The sequence below is a fragment of the Saccopteryx leptura genome, chromosome 2 (genome assembly GCF_036850995.1).
Source record: "Saccopteryx leptura isolate mSacLep1 chromosome 2, mSacLep1_pri_phased_curated, whole genome shotgun sequence".
NCBI classification, from domain to species: domain Eukaryota; kingdom Metazoa; phylum Chordata; class Mammalia; order Chiroptera; family Emballonuridae; genus Saccopteryx; species Saccopteryx leptura.
Window position 1 is genome coordinate 369,111,747 of NC_089504.1, and position 21,230 is coordinate 369,132,976.

At 50.9% G+C, this 21,230-nt stretch overlaps 1 protein-coding gene across 1 annotated transcript in view; it reads left to right on the forward strand.

The window, feature by feature from the left end:
- Positions 1-18,981, forward strand: part of DCPS (decapping enzyme, scavenger) — a 55,459-nt gene extending 36,478 nt beyond the window's left edge. The window contains exons 3-6 of the mRNA XM_066365194.1: positions 6,417-6,562; positions 11,909-12,022; positions 16,867-16,977; positions 18,584-18,981. Coding sequence (XP_066221291.1) covers positions 6,417-6,562; positions 11,909-12,022; positions 16,867-16,977; positions 18,584-18,850 — 638 coding nt within the window. The 3' untranslated portion in view covers positions 18,851-18,981. The remainder of the gene's footprint in view (positions 1-6,416; positions 6,563-11,908; positions 12,023-16,866; positions 16,978-18,583) is intronic.
- The last annotated feature ends 2,249 nt before the right edge of the window (positions 18,982-21,230 follow it).

A 21,230-nucleotide genomic window follows, 5' to 3' on the forward strand; every position in this document is an offset into this window, starting at 1 on the left:
GGCACACAGGAGAGGCGCCCATCTGCTTCTCCACCCCTCCCCCTCTCCTTCCTCTCTGTCTCTCTCTTCCCCTCCTGCAGCTGAAGCTCCATTGGAGCAAAAGATGGCCCGGCACTGAGGATGGCTCTGTGGCCTCTGCCTCAGGCGCTAGAATGGCTCTGGTTACGACAGAGCGACTCCCCGGATGGGCAGAGCATCGCCCCCTGGTGGGTGTTCTGGGTGGATCCCGGTCGGGCACATGCGGGAGTCTGTCTGACTGCCTCCCCATTTTCAGCTTCAGAAAAAGACAAAAAACAAACAAACAAAAGAAACAATAAACCAATACAGTAAGGTCGCAGGATACAAAATTAATACACAAAAGTCCATAGCCTTTCTATATGCCAACAATGAAATATTAGAAAATGAACTCAAAAAAATAATCCCCTTCACGATTGCAACAAAAAAAATAAAATACCTAGGAATAAACATAACAAAGAATGTAAAGTACCTATATAACGAAAATTACAAAGCATTGTTAAGGGGAATCGAAAAAGATACAATGAGATGGAAAAATATTCCTAGTTCTTGGATAGGAAGAATAAATATAATCAAAATGGCCATATTACCCAAAGCAGTTTATAAATTTAATGCTATTCCCATCAAAATTCCGATGACATTTTTTAAAGAAATGGAACAAAAAATCATCAGATTTATATGGAACTATAAAAAAAACCATGAATAGCCAAAGCAATCCTAAGGATAAAGAATGAAGCTGGGGCATTACAATACCTGACTTCAAACTATATTATAGGGCCACGACAATCAAAACAGCATGGTATTGGCAGAAAAAAGACACTCAGACCAATGGAACAGAATAGGAAGTTCAGAAATAAAACCACATATATATTGTCAAATAATTTTTGATAAAGGGGCCAACAACACACAATGGGGAAAAGAAAGCCTCTTCAACAAATGGTGCTGGGAAAACTGGAAAGCCACATGCAAAAGAATGAAACTCGACTACAGCTTGTCCCCTTGTACTAAAATTAATTCAAAATGGATCAAAGACCTAAATATAAGACCTGAAACAATAAAGTACATAGAAGAAGACATAGGTACTAAACTCATGGACCTGGGTTTTAAAGAGCATTTTATGAATTTGACTCCAAAGGCAAGAGAAGTGAAGGCAAAGATAAATGAATGGGACTACATCAGACTAAGAAGTTTTTGCTCAGCAAGAGAAACTGACAACAAAATAAACAGCCAACTAAATGGGAAATGATATTTTCAAACAACAGCTCAGATAAGGGCCTAATATCCAAAATATACAAAGAACTCATAAAACTCAACAAAAAACAAACAATCCAATAAAAAAATGGGAAGAGAACATGAACAGACACTTCTCTAAGGAAGAAGTACAAATGGCCAACAGATATATGAAAAGATGCTCATCTTCATTAGTTACTAGAGAAATGCAAATCAAAACTGCAATGAGATACCACCTCACACCTGTTAGATTAGCTGTTATCAACAAGACAGGTAATAGCAAATGTTGGAGAGGCTGTGGAGAAAAAGGAACCCTCATTCACTGTTGGTGGGAATGTAAAGTAGTACAACCATTATGGAAGAAAGTATGGTGGTTCCTCAAAAAATTGAAAATAGAACTACCTTATGACCCATCAATCCCTCTACTGGGTATATACCCCCAAAACTCAGAAACATTGATACGTAAAGACACATGTAGCCCCATGTTCATTGCAGCATTGTTCACAGTGGCCAAGACATGGAAACAACCAAAAAGCCCTTCAATAGAAGACTGGATAAAGAAGATGTGGCACATATACACTATGGAATACTACTCAGCCATAAGAAATGATGACATCAGATCATTTACAACAAAATGGTGGGATCTTGATAACATTATATGGAGTGAAATAAGTAAATCAGAAAAAACCAAGAACTACATGATTCCATACATTGGTTGGACATAAAAACGAGACTAAGAGGGGAAGGGGGAGGGGGAGGGGCACAAAGAAAACTAGATAGAAGGTGACGGAGGACAATCTGACTTTGGGTGATGGGTATGCAACATAATTGAATTACAAGATAACCTGGACATGTTTTCTTTGAATATATGTACCCTGATTTATTGATGTCACCCCATTAACATTAATAAAAATTTATTTAGAAAAAAAAGAAATGAGATTAGTTTATCTGCTACTTGGAAGAAATATTCTAGGCTCGTGCATAGTGACATGAGATGGGCCTGACAGCCCTGGGCACCTTTAGTCTTCAGTGGTAAGCCCCAGTAGACTGGCAAGGTCAGGTCACAGGTAGCCAGAGCAGGGCTGGAAGAGACTGAACCCTCCCCCTTGGAGGAGTGAGGGGGCAGCTTACCTTCCAGTGTCCCTTTTTTTTCCACAGCAAAAGCATGTCCCTGGTGGGGCAGAGAAGCCTGGCAGGCTTTAGCTCAATGACCTTCCTTTCCACTCTTGAAGCAGGGCCCTAATGGAGTCCTATGAAGCCCCTTCAGGGCATTGGAACCTTTATGGGCGTATGCCAAGAGCTGGTATTTTGCCTGATCTCTTTTTGGGCTGTCTGCCTTTTCCTTTCCTGTCTTGGTCATTATAGACCTTAAAAGCTATGCTTAGAAGATCTCGCTGAGGGGTTTGAGGGTCCCCATCTGCCTATATAAACTTTTTCCATATATTTGGAGCTAATTAGAAAAAGACAAAAACAGCATTATTATCTGGATAACAGATTTGACAGAGAAAGGGACGAGAGCATGGTAAAACAAGCCTTATACAATTGCTCTTGTGAAGTGAGTCTCTCATCCAGGGTCATGGTGTCTCACCAACTGTTCAGGGATCCACCGAGGAGCTTCAGCAGACCTAGGAGAAAAACACACACTTGGTCTCATAAGAGAATAGGGTCTGGCCCTTGCCAGATTCCTGTGAGCAGGTCCCTCCATTGCACTTCAGGGAAGGCTTTCCTTGTAGGATTCCAGAGTCTTTTAGCTGCGGAATGACCCTGTACATTAGCATTCAAAATAATTTTTTTTAAGTAAAAACATGATAAAATAGATTTGCAGGAGTTCCAGGATATGACTCCTTCCCCCCTTTTTAAGATTATTTATAATTGACTTTTAAGCATTTGTTGAGCACACTTTATAATACCTTTACTTCAAAATTGTAAGAAATATTTGTCTTTATGTTAACTTCTAACAAAACATAGTAAATGCATTTTCTTTTTTCTTTTTTTTAATTTTATTTATTCATTTTTAGAGAGGAGAGAGAGAGAGAGAAACAGAGAGAAAGAAGGGGGAGGAGCAGGAAGCATCAACTCCCATATGTGCCTTGACCAGGCAAGCCCAGGGTTTCGAACCGGCGACTTCAGCATTTCCAGGTCGACGCTTTATCCACTGCGCCACCACAGGTCAGGCCAGTAAATGCATTTTTGAGTAACATTTCCATACTTATTAAAACATTTCTACCCCATTAATTAACAGGCAAATTAAAGAGCACATTAAAACTGGAAAATTCCAGTGTGGCTTTCATTATTTTCCTATATTATTAACGAAAATCTACACCTTTGCTAGGTAAATCTACTCTGCTTCAAGCTTTGTAGCTGCAGCAGTAGCAGCCTGAAGTTTGAAGCAGTTTAGCCAAAATTAGCAAGTCTTTAGGATCCACATTCCATTCTACTTAAATTTAAATGAGCATGCTATACTTGTTCCAATTAAAATTAAAAATTTGTAGGGATATCATTTTATTTTTTCAATATTAAAGCCGGCATTTCCAATTTTTGCATGCAAGAACTTAAAACATCACATTTAGACAACATTAAACAAAGACCAAACACAGCCAAGAATCAGACAAGGTAGACAAATTAGACAAATTTGAGAGAAACCTGGGATTTTAGAGATTAGATCGTGGCCTGCTTGATCATTATGCAGGGCTATTATAATTGGAACAAAAGGATAGAAACTAAACAGAACTCTCTCAAAAAGATTCGAGAATGGCCGTTTATGAGATTCTGTTTAGCCACATCCAAACAGGCTTTCCTTTCGCTCTCATTTCAGACATAGAACTGTAAAGAAATAAAATGAGTTTAGAGAAAGAGAATAACTGGAAAAATCTATAATTTTCCCAAACTCTTAAGTATTTCTATTTACTAAAGAAAATCAAATAATAACACAACTTTAAAAAGCATCTCAGTCTTCTAATCATTCATAAATTTTTTTTTTAATTTATTCATTTTTAGAGAGGAGAGAGAGAGAGAGACAGAGAGGGAGAAAGAGGGGAGAGAGAGAGAGAAGGGGGGAGGAGCTGGAAGCATCAACTCCCATATGTACCTTGACCAGGCAAGCCCAAGGTTTCGAACCGGCGACCTCAGTATTTCCTGGTCGACGCTTTATCCACTGTGCCACCACAGGTCAGGCACATTCATAAATTCTAATAGCTGCTACAACCAGCAGCCGAAATCCCTCTATTTCAACCCCCACAGAAGGCAGGTTTAGCTTATCTGGGAGGGGAATACTCCCAGGCAGAGCCGAACCTCGCTAGCTTATCTGGGAGGGGAATACTCCCAGGCAGAGCCGAACCTCGCTAGCACAAAGGTCAGCCTGCCGTAGAGCCACCACCACCCTGGCGGCCACAGGGATTTGGGGCCCTGTGCCTTGGAGGCGCTTCCCCTGCTGCTGCGCCTCGAGCTTGTAGGAGCTGCACATAACAGCAAAGGAGGCTGCGCTGTGCACATGGACTGCACCACCCGTGAGACACGTCCAGTCTGCCGCCTGCGCGCTCCCGTGGGACACGCTATCTTCACCGCCCCCGCAAGTGGCTGCCTGCATGTCCAAGAGGGGACCATGGCCGGGCCGCACTGGCAGCCGCTGGGACTCAAGGCGGTGGCTGCCATGGCTTCTCTCGGTACTGGAAACTTGGCGGCTTCCGGAGCCTAGTATTTGGGGCGCGCCTTCCCCGCTGCACACCTTTTGTATGCAGATTCTGAGCTCTGGCCAGAGCTCTCTCCTGCCCCATTTGTGTCTTTTTCGCCCTGCTGACCTGGGAAGCCACCGCTTCTGCCTCCGCCGTTGCCTGCTCGCTTCATCTCGGGGGCACGGGGCAGGGCAAGCTGCGAGGCCAGCGCGAACCCTAGTCCACGGTCGGCCTTGTCCCTGCCGCTTTACCAGCTCTCGGCTTATCGCCCCTGCCTGGGGAGGCCAGCCTTCTGCTCTTGAGCCGAGATTTCCAAGGGCCTGAGACAAAGGCTTTGGGAGCAGAGGGCTGCAGAGCCGCAAAGTTTAAGATGGCCACAGCCGTGATATTCCCGTCTTCCAAGTTACTCTCAGACTCCAAGCTCTTACATTTACATTCCTCTGTTTCTACCTTATTCTGATCAAACAACTTATTCTCAAATAAAAACATTTGTACAAAAAAAAGGTCCCTCACTTTTGAACCTAGTTCTCCCATAGTTATTTACTCCCAAATTATTACTATACTCTCCCCCCACACTGTACTTAAAAGCTCCAGTCTCTAAAAGCTTTAACTTACTTCGTGTGCTCACTTCTGGGGGAGTTCCATTACCTCTCCGCTTTCCCTTTTTCGATGGCCACACGTATGGGCGCCAATTGTCGCGGTCCAGCCACAAGTCTGTTATGGGGTCCTCGAATGGGAAAAGGTATGGAATTAAATAAATGATAGAGAATTAAAGACATATACATAAAGATGGGTTCAGGAGGACCACACGGCGAGCAGTCTCTACTGCTCCTAAGCCGATGCAATGGCGGCCCCCAGAAGCGCATCTGTCTTTATTCAGGGAAAAAAACGTGGTCCATTAGCAATTCAGTTGTTTCCAAGACAACTCAAAGACAACCCTCACCATACCATTCAAATCTAACTTTACACCAAAAGGATACTAGCTTCCAGCCTCTTCCTGAGAACATGGGTGGGATAAGCAATAATCAGGTATAGCTCTTTGTTAACTGGGCAGATGAGATGGGTGGTTAGGCCCAGCACCTGTCCCCTGGATATAAAAACACCTTGTTTATATTTCGGTCCCCAACAATCCTGCACTGCTTGGCATTAAGGGGGCTGCTTGGCTTTAAACCAGATTTTCAGCTTTGGGTCCAGAAATTTGGTATGTGAGAAGAGTCAGAAACCTTTCATTTCTCTGCCTAGAAAATAGAGAGGGAAGGACGAGGGGTGGGGTCGTGAGGTTTCCAGATTCTGAGTAAGGCCAAGTCTTTGAATTTAGTGGCACGAGGTATATGTGGGAGAAGACCATGTGTGACTAGAACCTGAGCCTTTGGTTGCCTTTTTCAGGGAATCAGAGGTGAGACAGGGGTCATCTCCTTTCTGTGGTGGGGACCAGAGCGTGACAGGACTGTGCAAAGAGAGGCCCTAACTGCAGTGCCGGGTCATGTTCTATCATTGCAGATGTGAAGACAACCGTGGTTTACCCAGCCACAGAGAAGCACCTGCAGAAGTACCTGCGCCAGGACCTCCGCCTGGTTCGGGAGACGGGCGACGATTACCGGAGCATCACCTTACCCCACCTGGAGTCCCAGAGCCTCAGCATCCAGGTGACTGGCCTGAGGGGTCAGCCATGAACTGCTGTCCCAGTGGCTAGTGTATCTTTCTCAGCATCTGTCAGGGTCTGACCGGGTGCCAGCCCTGTTCCACGATGCAGGCTGGGGGGCGGCGGCAGAGAGCACAGTGGAGTCCCTGCCTGCAAGGAGCTCGCCTCCTTGTGCAGAGTCAGACAGCACACGACGTATAAATGACTGCGTGAGACAGGAGTCATGAGTGCTATGAAGAAAGGCAGCAGGAAGGTGGCATACAAAGTGTAGGTGTCACTGTTACAGGGACAGTCACTGGTAAGGGAATTGACCTGGTCTAGGGCATGCCCCGGAGGCTCCCGGGGGATCTCATAGCAGCCTAGTCCATTGGAGAATCTGTATGTAGTCTACAGGAGCCCAGATACAGTCTCCAAGTGGCTGTGCCCTTGCCAGGTGTCTGAAGGGGTGGAGGTTGAGGCCTGCGTAGGCCCACTCCAATCTAAACTTCTGTTCCTGGGTTTGCCTGCAGTCACCCAGCCTCTAAAAGCTGCATCTCAGGAAAAAACTTCCCCTTCCCTAGTTCTCTTCTGCATTCATTCCCAGAGACAGGACCCTCTGGGGTGGGCCTTAGCACAGGCCTTTTCTCCCAGGGCCACGTTTGAGGCATGGCCATGTCTTCTGAGTGTCTTCAGTGACTGGACCAGATAGATGCAAGGCCATTCAGCTAAGAGATCCCGATTTCTCCTTGGCCCAAGGCCAACCACAGCTCCACCTGGAACTGGCCCTGTGTGAAGGCTCGGTGGTGTTGAATGTGGCGTGTGGGTTGTTTCCTCGCTCATTCCCTGGCTCTCACTGTCTCCATGTCTTTACCACTCACCTCTGTTCTCTGTGAGCATTTCTCACTCACTGTCCCCAAGATTCAGTGGAGGAGAGGGTTCTAATGTGGGAAACTCACAGCCATTTCTCCCGGAACCTGAAGAAGGGAGGGTGTCCTGGATGTGGGGCACTCAGGAGAAGGAGGGAGGGGGAGGCTGGCAGGCAGGGCAGGAGGCACGGTGTGCCCACAGCCTCATTTCCAGCCTGGCAGTGAGCCATGTCCCCATGTGTGGTATTTGCACATGGTTCCTCTGGCTCAAGCTGGCTTTTTTTTTTTTAAGTCCCAATACTTGCTTGTCTTCTATGTGGAAAAGAAATCTGTCTTCATCTTCTTAGACAGCTTTTGCTGTCAGGATCCTAGAGGGACCTCCTGGAATATATGTTCTGTGTACTGGTTAAATATCTCTGGAACTCACAAGAGGAAGCCCTGAGTATAGTCAGTGTGAGTCATAGATGTACCTATTGTATACCATTATTCAGGTCCTTTTGGAAAATAATACAATAAAATTCCACTATACCAATTTCTGTTTGACATGAGCACTTGTTTATTCTTTCTTGGCTATTACTAGCAAGTTTACAAAGCACTCAGCTGAACTGGCAACAGTCATTATGTTTATTGAGCATTACTATGTACCAGGCCCTGTGCTAGATTCAGGAGGGTCACCAAGGTAAACACTACAATGCCCCGTAGTCTTATAGGAAGACAGACAGGTAGTCTGACAATTGCAATGTAGTAAGATCAGCACTTTGGTGGTTTATACATGAGGAGCAGTGGTAACACAAAGGAGGAGTGATCAGCTCAGACAGTGGGGGGCTTCGCAGAGGAGGGGATCCTCCAGTTGGGTCTTAAAGGACCAATAGAAGTTTACCAGGTGGACAAGGCAGATGGGCATTCCCGGCAGAGGGAAGAGCAAGGGCAGAGACGCAGAGGGCTGGGGAGCTTGGGGGCAGCAGGCAGCAATGGAAGACCAGCAGGGCCGGGAGGAGGCACGTGCACCTGGTCCAGGAGTTCCCACCTCGCTGACCATCAGAGTTGCCTGGTAAGAGTTTTAAAAATACTTATCTGCTGAACCAGAATGTTCAGGGAGTGGAGCTGGGAAATCTGTACTTAAAAAATATCTGTTTCTATGGGTCATCAGACTTGAGAACCATAGCCAGTGAGGGGCCCCTAAACAGTTTACTCGTGTGTGTAATGTGGTCGGTCAGAGGTAAGAATCCGGTGGAGTGTGGTGAGAGTGGGAGCAGGAAGACTAAAACCCAGCCGGGTCTGAACCGAGGCAGGGTGGCGGGGAAGGCTCGGGGCGATGGAGGAGGTTGACGTCCGGAGCTTAGAGCTGGTTGATGTGGAGAGTGAAGGGGGAGCCCGGATGGCGGCAGGTCTAGCCTGAGCCATGGGTGGACCGATGGTAGGACTATCAACTGGGGTGGGGGCGTGGACAGATGGTAGGATTGTCAACTGGGGTGGGGGGTGTGGACAGATGGTAGGATTGTCAACTGGGGTGCGGGGCGTGGACAGATGGTAGGATTGTCAACTGGGGTGGGGGCGTGGACAGCAGAGAGGGTTTATGTGGAAGGAAGTGAGTTCAGTCTGGGACTTACTGAGTCCTCATGAGGCGCCAGGAGCTATTCTAAGCATGTTACGGGCAACACCTCAGAAAATCTTCACAACAGCCCTTTGGAGTAGGCATCCGAAGCCAGGGTCTGGCCCCAGAGTCTGTGCTCTGAGCTGACTACTCTACTTGGCTTCTCAAATTTGGTACTTGTAACTTCTAGTAAGAAACACCCGGTAAAAAAAGCAGTTAGGTGTCTGTATTCGGAGCATGAGAGGTCATCAGGCTAAAAATGCCGACTGGTGAGTCACCTCAGCATCAGCCAGGTCTGGGTTCTCATTCTGCCGTCTCAGAGCCGTGTGACACTTCCTGCACTTTGGTAGCTCAGTGTCCTTGTCTGGGGAATGTGACGAGGTGTACCGGGTGTCACGTGCCTGCTGCTGCTTCCAGCGCAGAAACGGTGCCAGAGTAGACCTGCCATTGTGCACCCAGGTAACAGTCTGGGGCCAGGATGGGACAGTGCAGAGTGGAGACACCTGCAGGTGGCTGGAGGAGCGGGGCCAGCAGGCGGGTGAGCAGAGGAGCAGGAGCATGAAGAGGGAGCAGGATGTCCCAAGGTAGTCAAGGGAGGGAGCGTCCAGAGTGGGTTGCCAGGAGGCCATGCCAGGAGCATTCCAGAACCATCAGTGCCCGCTCACAGGCCACCGCTGGGTGGCCGAGTCTCCAGCCCTGGTTTCAGATGGTGTAACCCCTAGGGCAGGCATCCCCAAACTACGGCCCACAGGCCGCATGCGGCCCCCTGAGGCCATTTCTCCGGCCCCCTGCCGCACTTTCGGAAGGGGCACCTCTTTCATTGGTGGTCAGTGAGAGGAGCACTGTATGTGGCGGCCCTCCAACGGTCTGAGGGACAGTGAACTGGCCCCCTGTGTAAAAAGTTTGGGGACCTCTGCCCTAGGGTTTATGTGAATTCCATTCCCTGGTTCTCCCTCTCTCATCTGCGGTTCTGGCCTGAGATTCTTGTGGATTCTGGTCCCTGCTGCTCTCCCAGAGGCCTTTCCCATGTGGCCTGGAGCGTGGCTCCGAGAAGAGCCTCGGGCTAGAACTGTATGAACTTCCTCACCTCCACTTTCCCTTATCTGCAAAATGGGGTGCCCACGGCCCCGACGTCCCAGGGCTGCTGCCAGGACACAGTCCCCGTGAGGCACGAGAGCAGAGCCTGGCATGTAGTAAGACTGCGCCCATCACCCACACCTGCGCGCGGACGGGCATTCCATTCGCACCGCCGTCAGTCCTGCCCTCGGCCAGCACCTTTGCTCGTCCTCTCCCTTCTTCCCCAGTCGGGCTGTGGCCTCCACCAACCGTACGCAATTCAAACAAGGCTGCTAGGGTGAACATGCTAGGATTTCATTCTTGGAGTAGGTTTTACTCTCTGCATTTCTTAGGAAAGGGGGGAGGGTCAGAGTTTCTTTCTGAGTCTTATTTTTATTTTTATTGATTTTGGAGATAGAGGAAGAGAGAGAGATAGAGAGTGAGAGAGAGAGAGAGAGAGAGAGAAACATCAGTTTTTCCTGTGTGTGTCCTGACCAGAGATCAAACCCACAACTGTTGCACATTAGGGTGACACTAACCAACTGAGCTATCTGGCCAGGGCTCTTCCTGAGTCTTGTTTCTTAATGACCAGCTTAAAAATCAATATCACAAAAGGCAAAACTTTTGGTCCCCTTCATCCTCCAGATCTCTCCAAGGAAGTGGCACAGCCAGGCTTCTTGGGAAGTGTGGACCTTTTTTATTTGTTCTGGGTGTACCCCATGTGACCTGTCTGTGGATCTTACCAGGAAACTAGGGGGCCCAGCTCTTCCCAGGCAGGTACCCTCTGCTCCCTAACTCTCCATCTCAGCTGCACTTGACCTTGCCCATGCTGGCCCAGAGCTGAGGAGAGCCAAGGATGTGGCTCCTGGGATGAGGTGTGCAGACGCTACACCAGCCCCTGCCACTGGCCTGACACTGCTGTGCCTGCACCTCTGGGGTGAGCAGAGGAGCCCTCCCCTGGGCTGGTGGTGTCAGTGCCCAGGCCTCCTGTTCTACCCCTCCATGAGCTTGTGAGGTAGAAGGGGCAGCAGTGTGAGCCCAGCCACTGCTGTCTCCTGGCTGTCTATCAGGTTCTCTAGGATTTCTGGCGTAGAGTTCAGTGACCTGGAAGGAAGTCTCATTTGCAGAGTGCTCAGAGCTGGGGAGAAGTGGAGAGCTGAGATCTGAGGTCTGTGGGTTTGAGCCCTGTGAGAACCGTCTTAACCTCCCTGCTGCAGGCTTCTAAGAGAGGCCGGTGTGTGGGAGAGCCAGAAGCCCTCAACTGACAGAGAGATGGCCTTCAGGTCTTGGTTATGCAGAGCCATGTCGGCAAGACTGCCGTGGCTCCCAGTGGGCAGTGCTCTTCCCACCTCTGAGAATCCCAGTGGGGTGGGAAACCCACACACATTAATTTCTAGAACCCAAGCCTTTCCTTGCCCTGGCATGGAGCCAGCCTCCTCTGCAGAGGGAGCCCCCAGCCTGATAATTTGCTGTGGTCCTGTCATCCTGGACAGGGCCCGTGGAGAGGGCTCTCCCCAGTCTGTGGGCAGTGAAGGGTTGAATGCAGAGCAGGCCCACGGGCCTACAGTGGAGCTTATGCACACTGCTGGCCAGGAAGAGCCTCAGGAGCCAGCACTGACTGCATGGCAGGGGCCCTCGTGGGGATGGCTGGTGACTGGGGTCAGCGGCGGTAGTGGGGAGAGCTCTCCTCCAGACCCCTGATGGCAGATCCTGGGGAACAGGACAGCCTGAGTGGAGACCCCCTGAGCTCAGTGGCTGTCCTTCCTGGAGGGGCCAGACAGCTTCCCTAGCCCAGTCTCGGGAATCACCCCGAGGGGCGGTGACTGGATGTGAACCCCTCTCTCTCTCCTTGCAGTGGGTGTACAACATTCTCGACAAGAAGTCTGAAGCCGACCGGATTGTTTTCGAGAACCCAGATCCCTCTGATGGCTTTGTCCTCATCCCTGACCTCAAGTGGAACCAGCAGCAGGTAAAAGTAAAGATTTCCGGCTGGGATTCTCTGCTCTCCGAGCACCTGCTCCAGGTTGCTGGCCTGCCTTAATCCCACCTTCTTTCCCACATTGGCCTCTCACTCTGTAAACAGATTATAATTAACCATCAAGGAGGGGTCTGAGCTCTGCAGTACTAGTGCATACCTGACACACACAAATGTTTATGCTTTGATGGGTCCCTTAAAACGCTTTTTGTCTCCTCCAATCCCCACCCCACCCCCACTGTATGTGTGGGGTGGGGAGAGGCAATGTTTGCATAACTGCATGGGCCACTCCTTTACCAGCCAAGTGGCTTGAGGGGCCACTCTCACTTTCTGCAGCCCTGTGGTAGACTGTTTGCTTTTTGTCCTCCGCCTAGACACCAACAGATCCAGGCAGGCCCATGGTCTGAAGTAAAGACAGGCAGCAATCATGGTGAACATCCTGAGGCCTCCCCTTTACCGCCCTGGTCACAGAACACGTCTCCTGGCAGCCCCTCCTCTGCCTGGACCCCTCGGCTTTGTTTCCTGGTCTCCACATGCCTGCTGCTTCTCTTTACCTACTAAGGGGCAGGTTTACAGTGGAGCCACCTTCTCTCACGCTGTCGCTCTTTCGTTCCCTGTAGCCTCTGTCTCTCCACCTTCTTTCCTCCTGTCCTCACTCCCCTCTGCCTGCCTACTGCGAGCCACAGTGCACCACCAGCTCTGTGGGTGGACTGACATCCCCTGTCAGTACCAGGACAGGCAGGGCTGTGACTTACAAGAAGTGCCGTTCCCGCTGCGGACTGGGGTTGGGCCAGCCTCCGCCTGGAGCAGGTCAGGGAGCTAGGAGAAGGCCCGGGAGGCCAGATGTGGAATTGCTGAGCAGCAAACATGCCCCCCTCCTCTAACTAGATTCTGGAGTATTCCAAGCTCGGGTTTCCGTTCTGCTTTTGGGTGGCCCTCTGGCTTTTGTGTTCGTCATGCAGTCAGGAGACAGGCAGACATATTGTTCTGGAGTCTGGGCCCTGCCTACCTCGCCTGGGATACCTTTCGTCCTTTTAGCTGTGGCCTGCTTGCTAGGCCTTTGGGTCCTGAGGTCACCTGCAGTTTGCTTAGTTTTGATTTGGTGATTTCTAGACCTGCCATGCCACTTTTTGCGAAGGGGGCTGGGAGCCTGTGGTTGGGGCACAGGGCCAGCATCTCAGCTCAGAGGCACACAGGCTTGTGAGTGCCAGCTGTCTTATGGGAGGCCTGTGGGAATTCCTGAACATGGCTCAAGGGGTGGTAGGGAATTTGAAGGGACTTCTGAGAAGTTAGAGCACTGCTGGTAATTTGTTAGAGCCAGGTAAGAACAAAGTGTGGGGTGTTGTAGTGGAGAGAGGCTGAGCGAACACTTGCCTCCACTCTCACCTGTGGAGGTGTTGGGGAGCTTGGACAGGGGCCTAAGGATGCTGGTAGCAGCTCTGAATGCCTTTGTGCAGCTTTGCAAACCCGTCTGCCCTCAGCAGCCCTGAGCCCAGAGGTCCTGGATTGCAGGCTGCGTCACAGGAGGAGGGGGTAGGGCAGGAGGAACTTCTGACTTACAAGGTCTACGAGGACTGGAGAGCTTGTGATTTGCAGGGGCATGGTGGTCCAAGGGCCGTGCAGGGACAACAGAAGGGAGACTTGTGCATCTCTATTCTAGCTCTGAACACGCTTGAGCTTATGGCACCGAGAAGGGAATCCGGCGTCTTTCTGGCCTGGTGCTGGCAGGCATCCTGCCCGGCCTGCCAGTGGGGCTGCCCGCTCTCTTCCCTTTAGGACAGAGAAGGCTTCAGGAACTGCACCGAGCTTTCAGCCACATGTCTGGACTTGCCTCAGTGGTTGAGTGGGCAAGCTGAGATGTCAGACTTGCCTTGATGGTAGTATAGCTGCCATTGTTTTGACCTTTGCTTAATTGGCACTTGTCTCTGGTCGTGCCCTGTGTTGTCTCAAATTCTTGACCTGTGACAGAACACTAAAATTGACGTATCCTGAGAATTGGGCAGTGGATCCAGTGGGGAGACTGGACAGGCTGGACTCCCGTTCTTTCCCTCAGACCTGGGCAGGGGGATACTGGTACTTCTTTGAGGAGGCTTTCTTGCCACCTGGAATCTCCTGCTGCTGTTTCTCCCAGAAGTACATCTTTATATACTTTGTATGTATTTATGCAGCCCCAATTGATGGCTTACCGTTAGAGAGACTCTCCGTATGTATGTCTGTATGTCTGTTCATCCACCCATCCATTCCACAGATAGTTATCAAGTGCCTAACATTTGCTGACTACTCTACCTTACTGGTTATAATATCCCTTCCTCAGTTCTCTTGAGAGATCACCTATATATTTTATTTGCTTATTTTTTGTTAATACATGCACATGGTAAAAATGCAAACAGTATAAAGGGTGAGCAATGAAAGGAAGTTCCCTCACCCCACCTTCTTCCATTTTCCTACCTTAGAAGAGGTCATTTCTTTGTCCTTCCAGAGATAGTGTTTGTATATTGTATATATAAACATGTATGGCCTGGCCAGGCAGTGGCGCAGTGGATAGAGCATTGGACTGGGACACAGGGGACCCAAGTTCAAAACCTTGAAGTTGACGGCTTGAGTGCAGGCTCACCAGCTTGAGTGCAGGGTCTCTGGCTTGAGTGTGGGTTCATATATGTGATCCCATGGTCGCTGGCTTGAGCCCAAAGGTTGATGGCTTGAAGCCCAAGGTCACTGGCTTGAGCCCAAGGTCACTAGCTTGAGCAAGGGGTCACTTGCTCTGCTATAGCCCCCTGGTCAAGGCACATATGAGAAAGCAATCACTGAACTAAGGAGCTGTAACAAAGAATTGATGCTTCTCATCTTTCCCTTCCAGTCTGTCTGTCCCTCTCTGTCTCTCTCTCTGTGTCACACACACACACACACACACACACACACACACACACACACACAAGCATGTATGTGTGTGTTCATAGAGACACACATACACTTTCAGTTCGTGTGATTCAGGTTCTCGGGTCTAAGGTTCTTAGACCAGGAATTGCTCCTTCTGGGCCACTCCAGAGACGGAGGGTGGCTGTCTGCAGCTTCAGCCAGTCACAGTCTTGCCCTTGCCAGGAAGCTGCTACTTTTACTTCACTGTCCTGCCTTGTAAAAAGAGATTGGTGGCGTTTTTTCCTCGAGTAATAGCTGGCCACCTGCTGGGGTGCAGCCTGAAACTCTCCCAGCCCCTTGTCTAGGTTTTTTTAGGCCCTTTGGCTGCATGCAGAAAATCTGGGGTAATGTTCAATATCAAAGAATGGCTTTCTTCTCCCGCCCCTCCCCCCCTGCCCATGAGCTGACACCTAGCGCCAGCCTTCATTCCTTATTCCATGTCAGTGGAGCAGAGAGGTGTGATTTATTGGCCTGTTTGGGATTTGTCAGCAGACATCATTTAAAACAATGCTACTGTTATTTGTGAGTCCTGTGATAGTGACACATGGAACAGCTGAAGACACCCCGAAGACACATACACATCCCAAGTTTAAACAATTTTGTTTCCTGGCTTCTCCTTGGGCCTCTAACTAATGAGAGAGTAAATGTCCTGGACACGTCTGGAAAAGGGGAATGCAGAAGGACTTGAGGGCACAACTGAGGCCTGGTCACCACAGCTTTGTCATTGCCGGGAGGTCCCACTGGGCTCATCTGGAGCAGGTCTGGGGCAGAGAGCCCAGAATCTTGGAACTCTGGCAGAGAAATTTGTCTGTGGCAGGAAGAGGCCATGTTGGCAGGAAGAGGCAGAGTTGGGTATCAGGTACCATATGGAAAATCTCATTCTCACTTTTTAAATCAAGGGCCTTCAGGATTTGATTGGGTGACTCATGGCCCCCAGATTGTCCCGTTGAGGAGTCTGGTGGCTCAGGCTGCAAGGCTGAGTGATGCGGAGTCTCCCTGCCTCCCCCACGGAGCCTGGGTGTCTGGGGCCGGCCTCACACGTGCATGTGATAACCAGCCAAGCTGGGTTTTGGGTGAGCAGGGCAGGGTGGGGACATTACCTGGGCCAGAGGAAGAGTTGATTTGCTGTCCTGAGCAAGATCTTACTGGCTTTGTTCTTTGCACTGTTGTGACCTCCAGGTTTTCAGCCAGGTGATATTTTCAGGGAGGACAGTAGGAGTGGCTGGCTGTGAGCCCTGGGAGATAGGGGAAGAGAGAAAAAGGTTAGTAAGGCTCTGGTGGTGCTCCCCTCACGGCCGAGCTGGCGCAGGCTCCGCTTGCACCCTGCACACCCCTTCACATGTCTTCGACTCCAGATAAATAAATCGGGTTGTTGACTCTCCCCTTACGTGCCCTATGCTTTCCTGCCCAAGTCTTTGCTATTGCTGTTCCCTCTGCCTGAACGTTTCTCTAAACCTACCTCTTCAAGCCCCGGATCTCTGCCTTCTCCTCCAGGAAGCGTCTCTGGATGGCCCTAGCTGGACAGTCTTTCCTTCTTCTTCCTGCACTTTGGTCACTTCCTGTCTAACAGTAGTTACTGTGTACATGTGATTGGACCATATCTGTCGGAGGGAAAGAGTTGTCCTTGGCACTTTCTTGAACACTATTAGCTCTTGTGGGTTTGTAAAGACTCCTACGTGATATTTTTTAGCTGGAGGAATAAACAGAAGTTCTGTTCCTTAGACTGTCCCACTCACCCCAGGCACATGGACTCCCACATGGTCTGGGGATCCTTTCTGCTGTGGGGTCCCTGGGGTTGGCTGTGGCTGGCACTGCAGGCCTGGGGGGTGGGCGCTTGCTGGCTTCCCTGGGGAATTCCAGGATGGGCGCCCTCCCCTGGCTCTGTCACCGGCTGAGCCTGGTTTACCCGTGGTGTCGTGCAGCTGGATGACCTGTACCTGATCGCCATCTGCCGTCGCCGGGGCGTCAGGTCGCTTCGGGACCTTACTGCGGAGCACCTGCCGCTGCTCAGGAACATCCTCCAGGAGGGGCAGGTGAGTTGCTGTGGCCCAGGCACATGGAAGCTCTGGTTCAGTGTGTTCCTGTACCGCTCTCCTCACCCTTCCCAGGAGAAGTTCGGCAGTGGGGCTTCTTTCTGGATGTCGGGCGGGGTGGGGGGGACTACAGACGGGCTCTTCAGGTGGACTCACAAGGCCCTGTTGCGGGGGCCTGCCCCACCCTCCAGCTCACCATTCAGCCTCCTCTCCTCACCCCACACCCGTCTTCTCATCCGAGGTCCCCACTTGGCCTCTGCCTGTCTCCGCAGGCCCCCTCTGGGATGCCCTCACCGGGATTGCCTGCCTTGCTGTGACAGCCCCCTCCTGTCAGCCGGAGTGTCTTGGCTGTGAGGCATGAATGCAGACACTGCCTCCTCTAGCCTGAGGGCAGAGGCTGCATTCTCTAGCACCTGGTGTTGGGGATACTATCTCTCTGGAGTGTTGACTGACTCAGATGAAATTAAGGGGTGCTGAAAGGAGCCCTGTGGCGAGGGAAGGTAGGGAAGAGAGACTGGAATCCAGGGCTGTGGCCCTGGTTCTAACATTTTGACCCACGCCAGCTGGCTGACCTTGGGCCTCCCCTCTCTGCATCTCAATACCTGGTTAGGGTCCTTCTGAAACCTCCATGCTGTGGGGTTGTTTCCAGTGTTTTTTCCACTCTGAAACATTTGAAGTCCCCCCTACCTCCTGCCAGGGTCTCCTCTCTGTTAACCTCTGGACCCAGCTCTTGTCAGTGCCCTACCCCTCCTCTCCTGCCAGCTCATGTCACCATCTTTGGCCACGTGCTGTGGTCTGAGTGACTCGTTTCTCTCCTAAAACAGCCTCTGGTGGGCCGAGAGTGGCGTCTTGCTTTTGGGGAGATGCTCAGCCAACACTTCCACCTGCCCTGGCAGCTCTGGCCACCTTGCCCTGTTTATCCCAGGGAGCCCTTCGGGCACTTTGGCCCTGGTCTCACCCTGCTGCACAGATCCCTGGCGTGAGCTTCAGATAGAGAAGGAGCCCACGGAGGCCCTAGTCTTCTCCTCTTCACCTCTGGCCTCCTTAGGGATTTGCCCACAGTGGAAACCAGACTCTCCCCTTAACTCCAAGCTTAGAGACTCTGGAAGAGGGGTTTGATAGAAAAAGCCCTACCCCAGCGCAAGGTGGGGCCAGGGGGCCAGCCAGTCCGTGCTTTCTCCCTTTCACCAGGGTCTCCCGCAGCCAGCCTCCCATTGTTTCGAGTTCCGCTGCGTTGCAGGCTGAGGGAGAACAGGCCTTATCCCTGCTCTGGCTCCAGGGGCCTGGCCTCAGGCACTGGGACTTTTTAGATTCCTAGAAACAGCTGTTAGAGGAAGCAACTGTTTTATCCAGGTTGGAGTGAGGAGCCCTGATCCAGGCCACTGGCCCCTTCATTGGGAGAAAGTGCCTCAGCTTTGGGCTGTCACCTGCATTTGCTGATTCTCTAGAAAGGAAGCCAGGGACCTGAAGCACACAGTGGGCAGAGGGCTGTTGGGAGGGATTTTATTAGGTGTCCAAAGGCTGGGCTTGGATTAAGACAGGAGGAGGGCCCGCTGCTGGAGTGCAGGCAGCACAGTGACCGTGTCCTGCTGCTCCCTCTCCCCAGGAAGCCATCCTGCAGCGCTACAAGGTGAAGGGGGACCGCCTCCGCGTGTACCTGCACTACCTGCCTTCCTACTACCACCTGCACGTGCACTTCACCGCCCTGGGCTTCGAGGCTCCCGGCTCTGGGGTGGAGCGGGCGCACCTGCTGGCAGAGGTGATCGAGAACCTGGAGTGTGACCCGGAGCACTACCAGCGGCGCACCCTCACCTTTGCCCTCAGGGAAGACGACCCCCTGCTCAAGCTCTTGCAGGAGGCCCAGAAAAGCTGAGTCTACCCAGGGCTGTCCAGAGAAGAACACAGACGTGTGGGACTAGGGCGGGGGGATTTAGCAACAAATTAATTTTTTTAATGTGTTTTGTACTAGCTTATTTCTAGTATGTGAATAAAGTGTTGGTCTCACGTGGTGTGGAATGACGGGGCCGCTTGGGGAGGCAGGCGCCGAGGACAGTGCAGTGTGCAGAGCCTGGGGGAAGGGCTTGAGACGGGAGGCCAGCCTCGGGAGGGGAGTGTGGAGTGGCTTCAGCGCCCTGGGTGGCGTCCCGGCCTGTGTCCGAATCCTGCACCCCCGTCCTTGCTGACTTCCGTGCCCTGACTCTCACTGCCTCCCCTGTTACTCCTGACTACTGCCACACCCCTCTTCTTCCTTCCTCAGTTTTCTAGTTCCACATGTCTGGTGTGTCCCCAGAAAACCAGATATGGAAACTTTTGGGAAATAATGTATAGCATTTTTTGATAGACTTCCTCTTTACATTCCCAGCATTGAGGTCACCCCTTGGGTGAGTCAACCCTGCTGATAAAGTTGTTGACAAGGATAAAGAATTGCCGCCTGGAAGTGGGAGGGTTTAATAAGAATTGGATGATGCAAACCCAAAAAGCCTGCCTTCCTCTCTGTTATTTGGTCAGCAAGTCCCTGGCCTTGAGTTTATTATCTAGGCAGGAAGACAAAGCAAACACAGAGCAGCCATAAGATCAAGTACAAAACATGCACCAGCCAGAGCACTAGGTGTGGGTGCGGTGGGTACAGAAGCCCCGTGGGGCTTGGGACCAAGGTGTGCCCAGCACCACAGGCCCCTGTTCCCAGAATCTCAAGGCCAGGAAGTGACTTTAGAAGGGACTACAGGCTAGTGGCCTTTAAGGAGCCAACAGGCTGATCTGGGAAGGGTGACACCACTGCTCCAGCAGAGCAGGGGCATCAGCATGCAAGGCACACAATAAACACATATGCACTCTTCAGCCCAGAGGACAGTGCATCATAATGCCAGAGGGGCTGGTATGTGCTAGTTGGTCAAGATGTGTCTGACAGATACCGGGTCTTGCTCTGGAAGCTCTCAGGGGAGGCAGGATGTGGGTTCTGCCTAGTGACTAGAGAGAAGCATAAGGCGGAGGAGTGGGTGCACTAATTCTGCATCCCCTGGACTGAGAACCAGGACACCTGGACTCAGAGCCGAGCTCCATTCACTCATTCATCAAAGTTTATTGAACATGTACTATAGGTGAGGCACTGCCCTAGACGCTGAACAAATGGTCAGAAGTGTCTCTGGAGCCGACGACGTTTACCCATAACATCGGACAAGACCCAAGCCGCTCTGAGCCTGCTGCTTTGGGAAGGGGAAGAGGATGAGGATCTGTGACGTAATCTGCTGTGCGTCAGGTGTGATAATGAATGAATCATAAATGATGACTTGCTGATTGACTCAAGCTAGACTCTGTCCTACCCTCTGGCTAGTGGGGCAGACAGGTGAACGTAGGAGGTAAAACAGACAACTTGACAGCAGGTATGTGGGAGAGTGGGTGTAAAGAGTTACTCTAAAAGTCCTGGCTGGGTGGCTCAGTTGGAGCATTGTCCCAATATGTCAAGGTTGCGGGTTTAATCCCTGGTCAGCGCACTAACTAAATTCAACCAATGAGAGCATAAATGGGTGGAACAACAAATTGATGTGTTTTTTTTTCTCTCTCCCTCTGTAAAATCAATCAAAGTTTTTAAAAAGTTACACTTTTACATACACTGTACGTGTTGGATCTGGACATACGGTCCTGCTTGGTGAGCCTCCAGCAACACAAGTCTAAGTGGACGAGGCATTGTGGGTGGGAAGCCGGGGGGCTGGGTTAGAGGGGGACATGTGACTGTAAGGTGGCACCTGCTTTCCCCACCAGCTGGAGATGACAGCAGTGGACCGAGCTGGCCTGGAAGGGAACCCATGTATAAGGAAAAAGATGAGGAGACCTGGAAAGGAGACCCTTCTGAACTGTCGTGAAGATAAACACCAAGGACGCTAACCCAGAGGGGCCCCTCCTTGCAGAGTGGAGGGGCCCTGTCCTGGTCGAGTTTCTTTTCTGAAAGGTTAAGTTCTCTCACTGGGGGGTCTCATCTGGCTTCACACAGAGGTTGTATGCTTGGCAAAGGCTAATCAGTGACTCATCCTGAACCAGAAGGGAGACAGCCAGAGCCTCCCAGGGGATGGGCCTCCATCTCCCTGGAGCTGTGCCCCATGAAGGCATTCCCTGCCTTTCCACACATGGCGCCCTCTCCACGCTAGCCTCCTCTGTCCCATCTCTCCTTCACAGGTTTACTCAGCCTCCCATCAAATTCCCACCAACAGTCTTACACGGGCTGAAACAACACGGTGGTGGTGGGAGCAGGAAGGTCC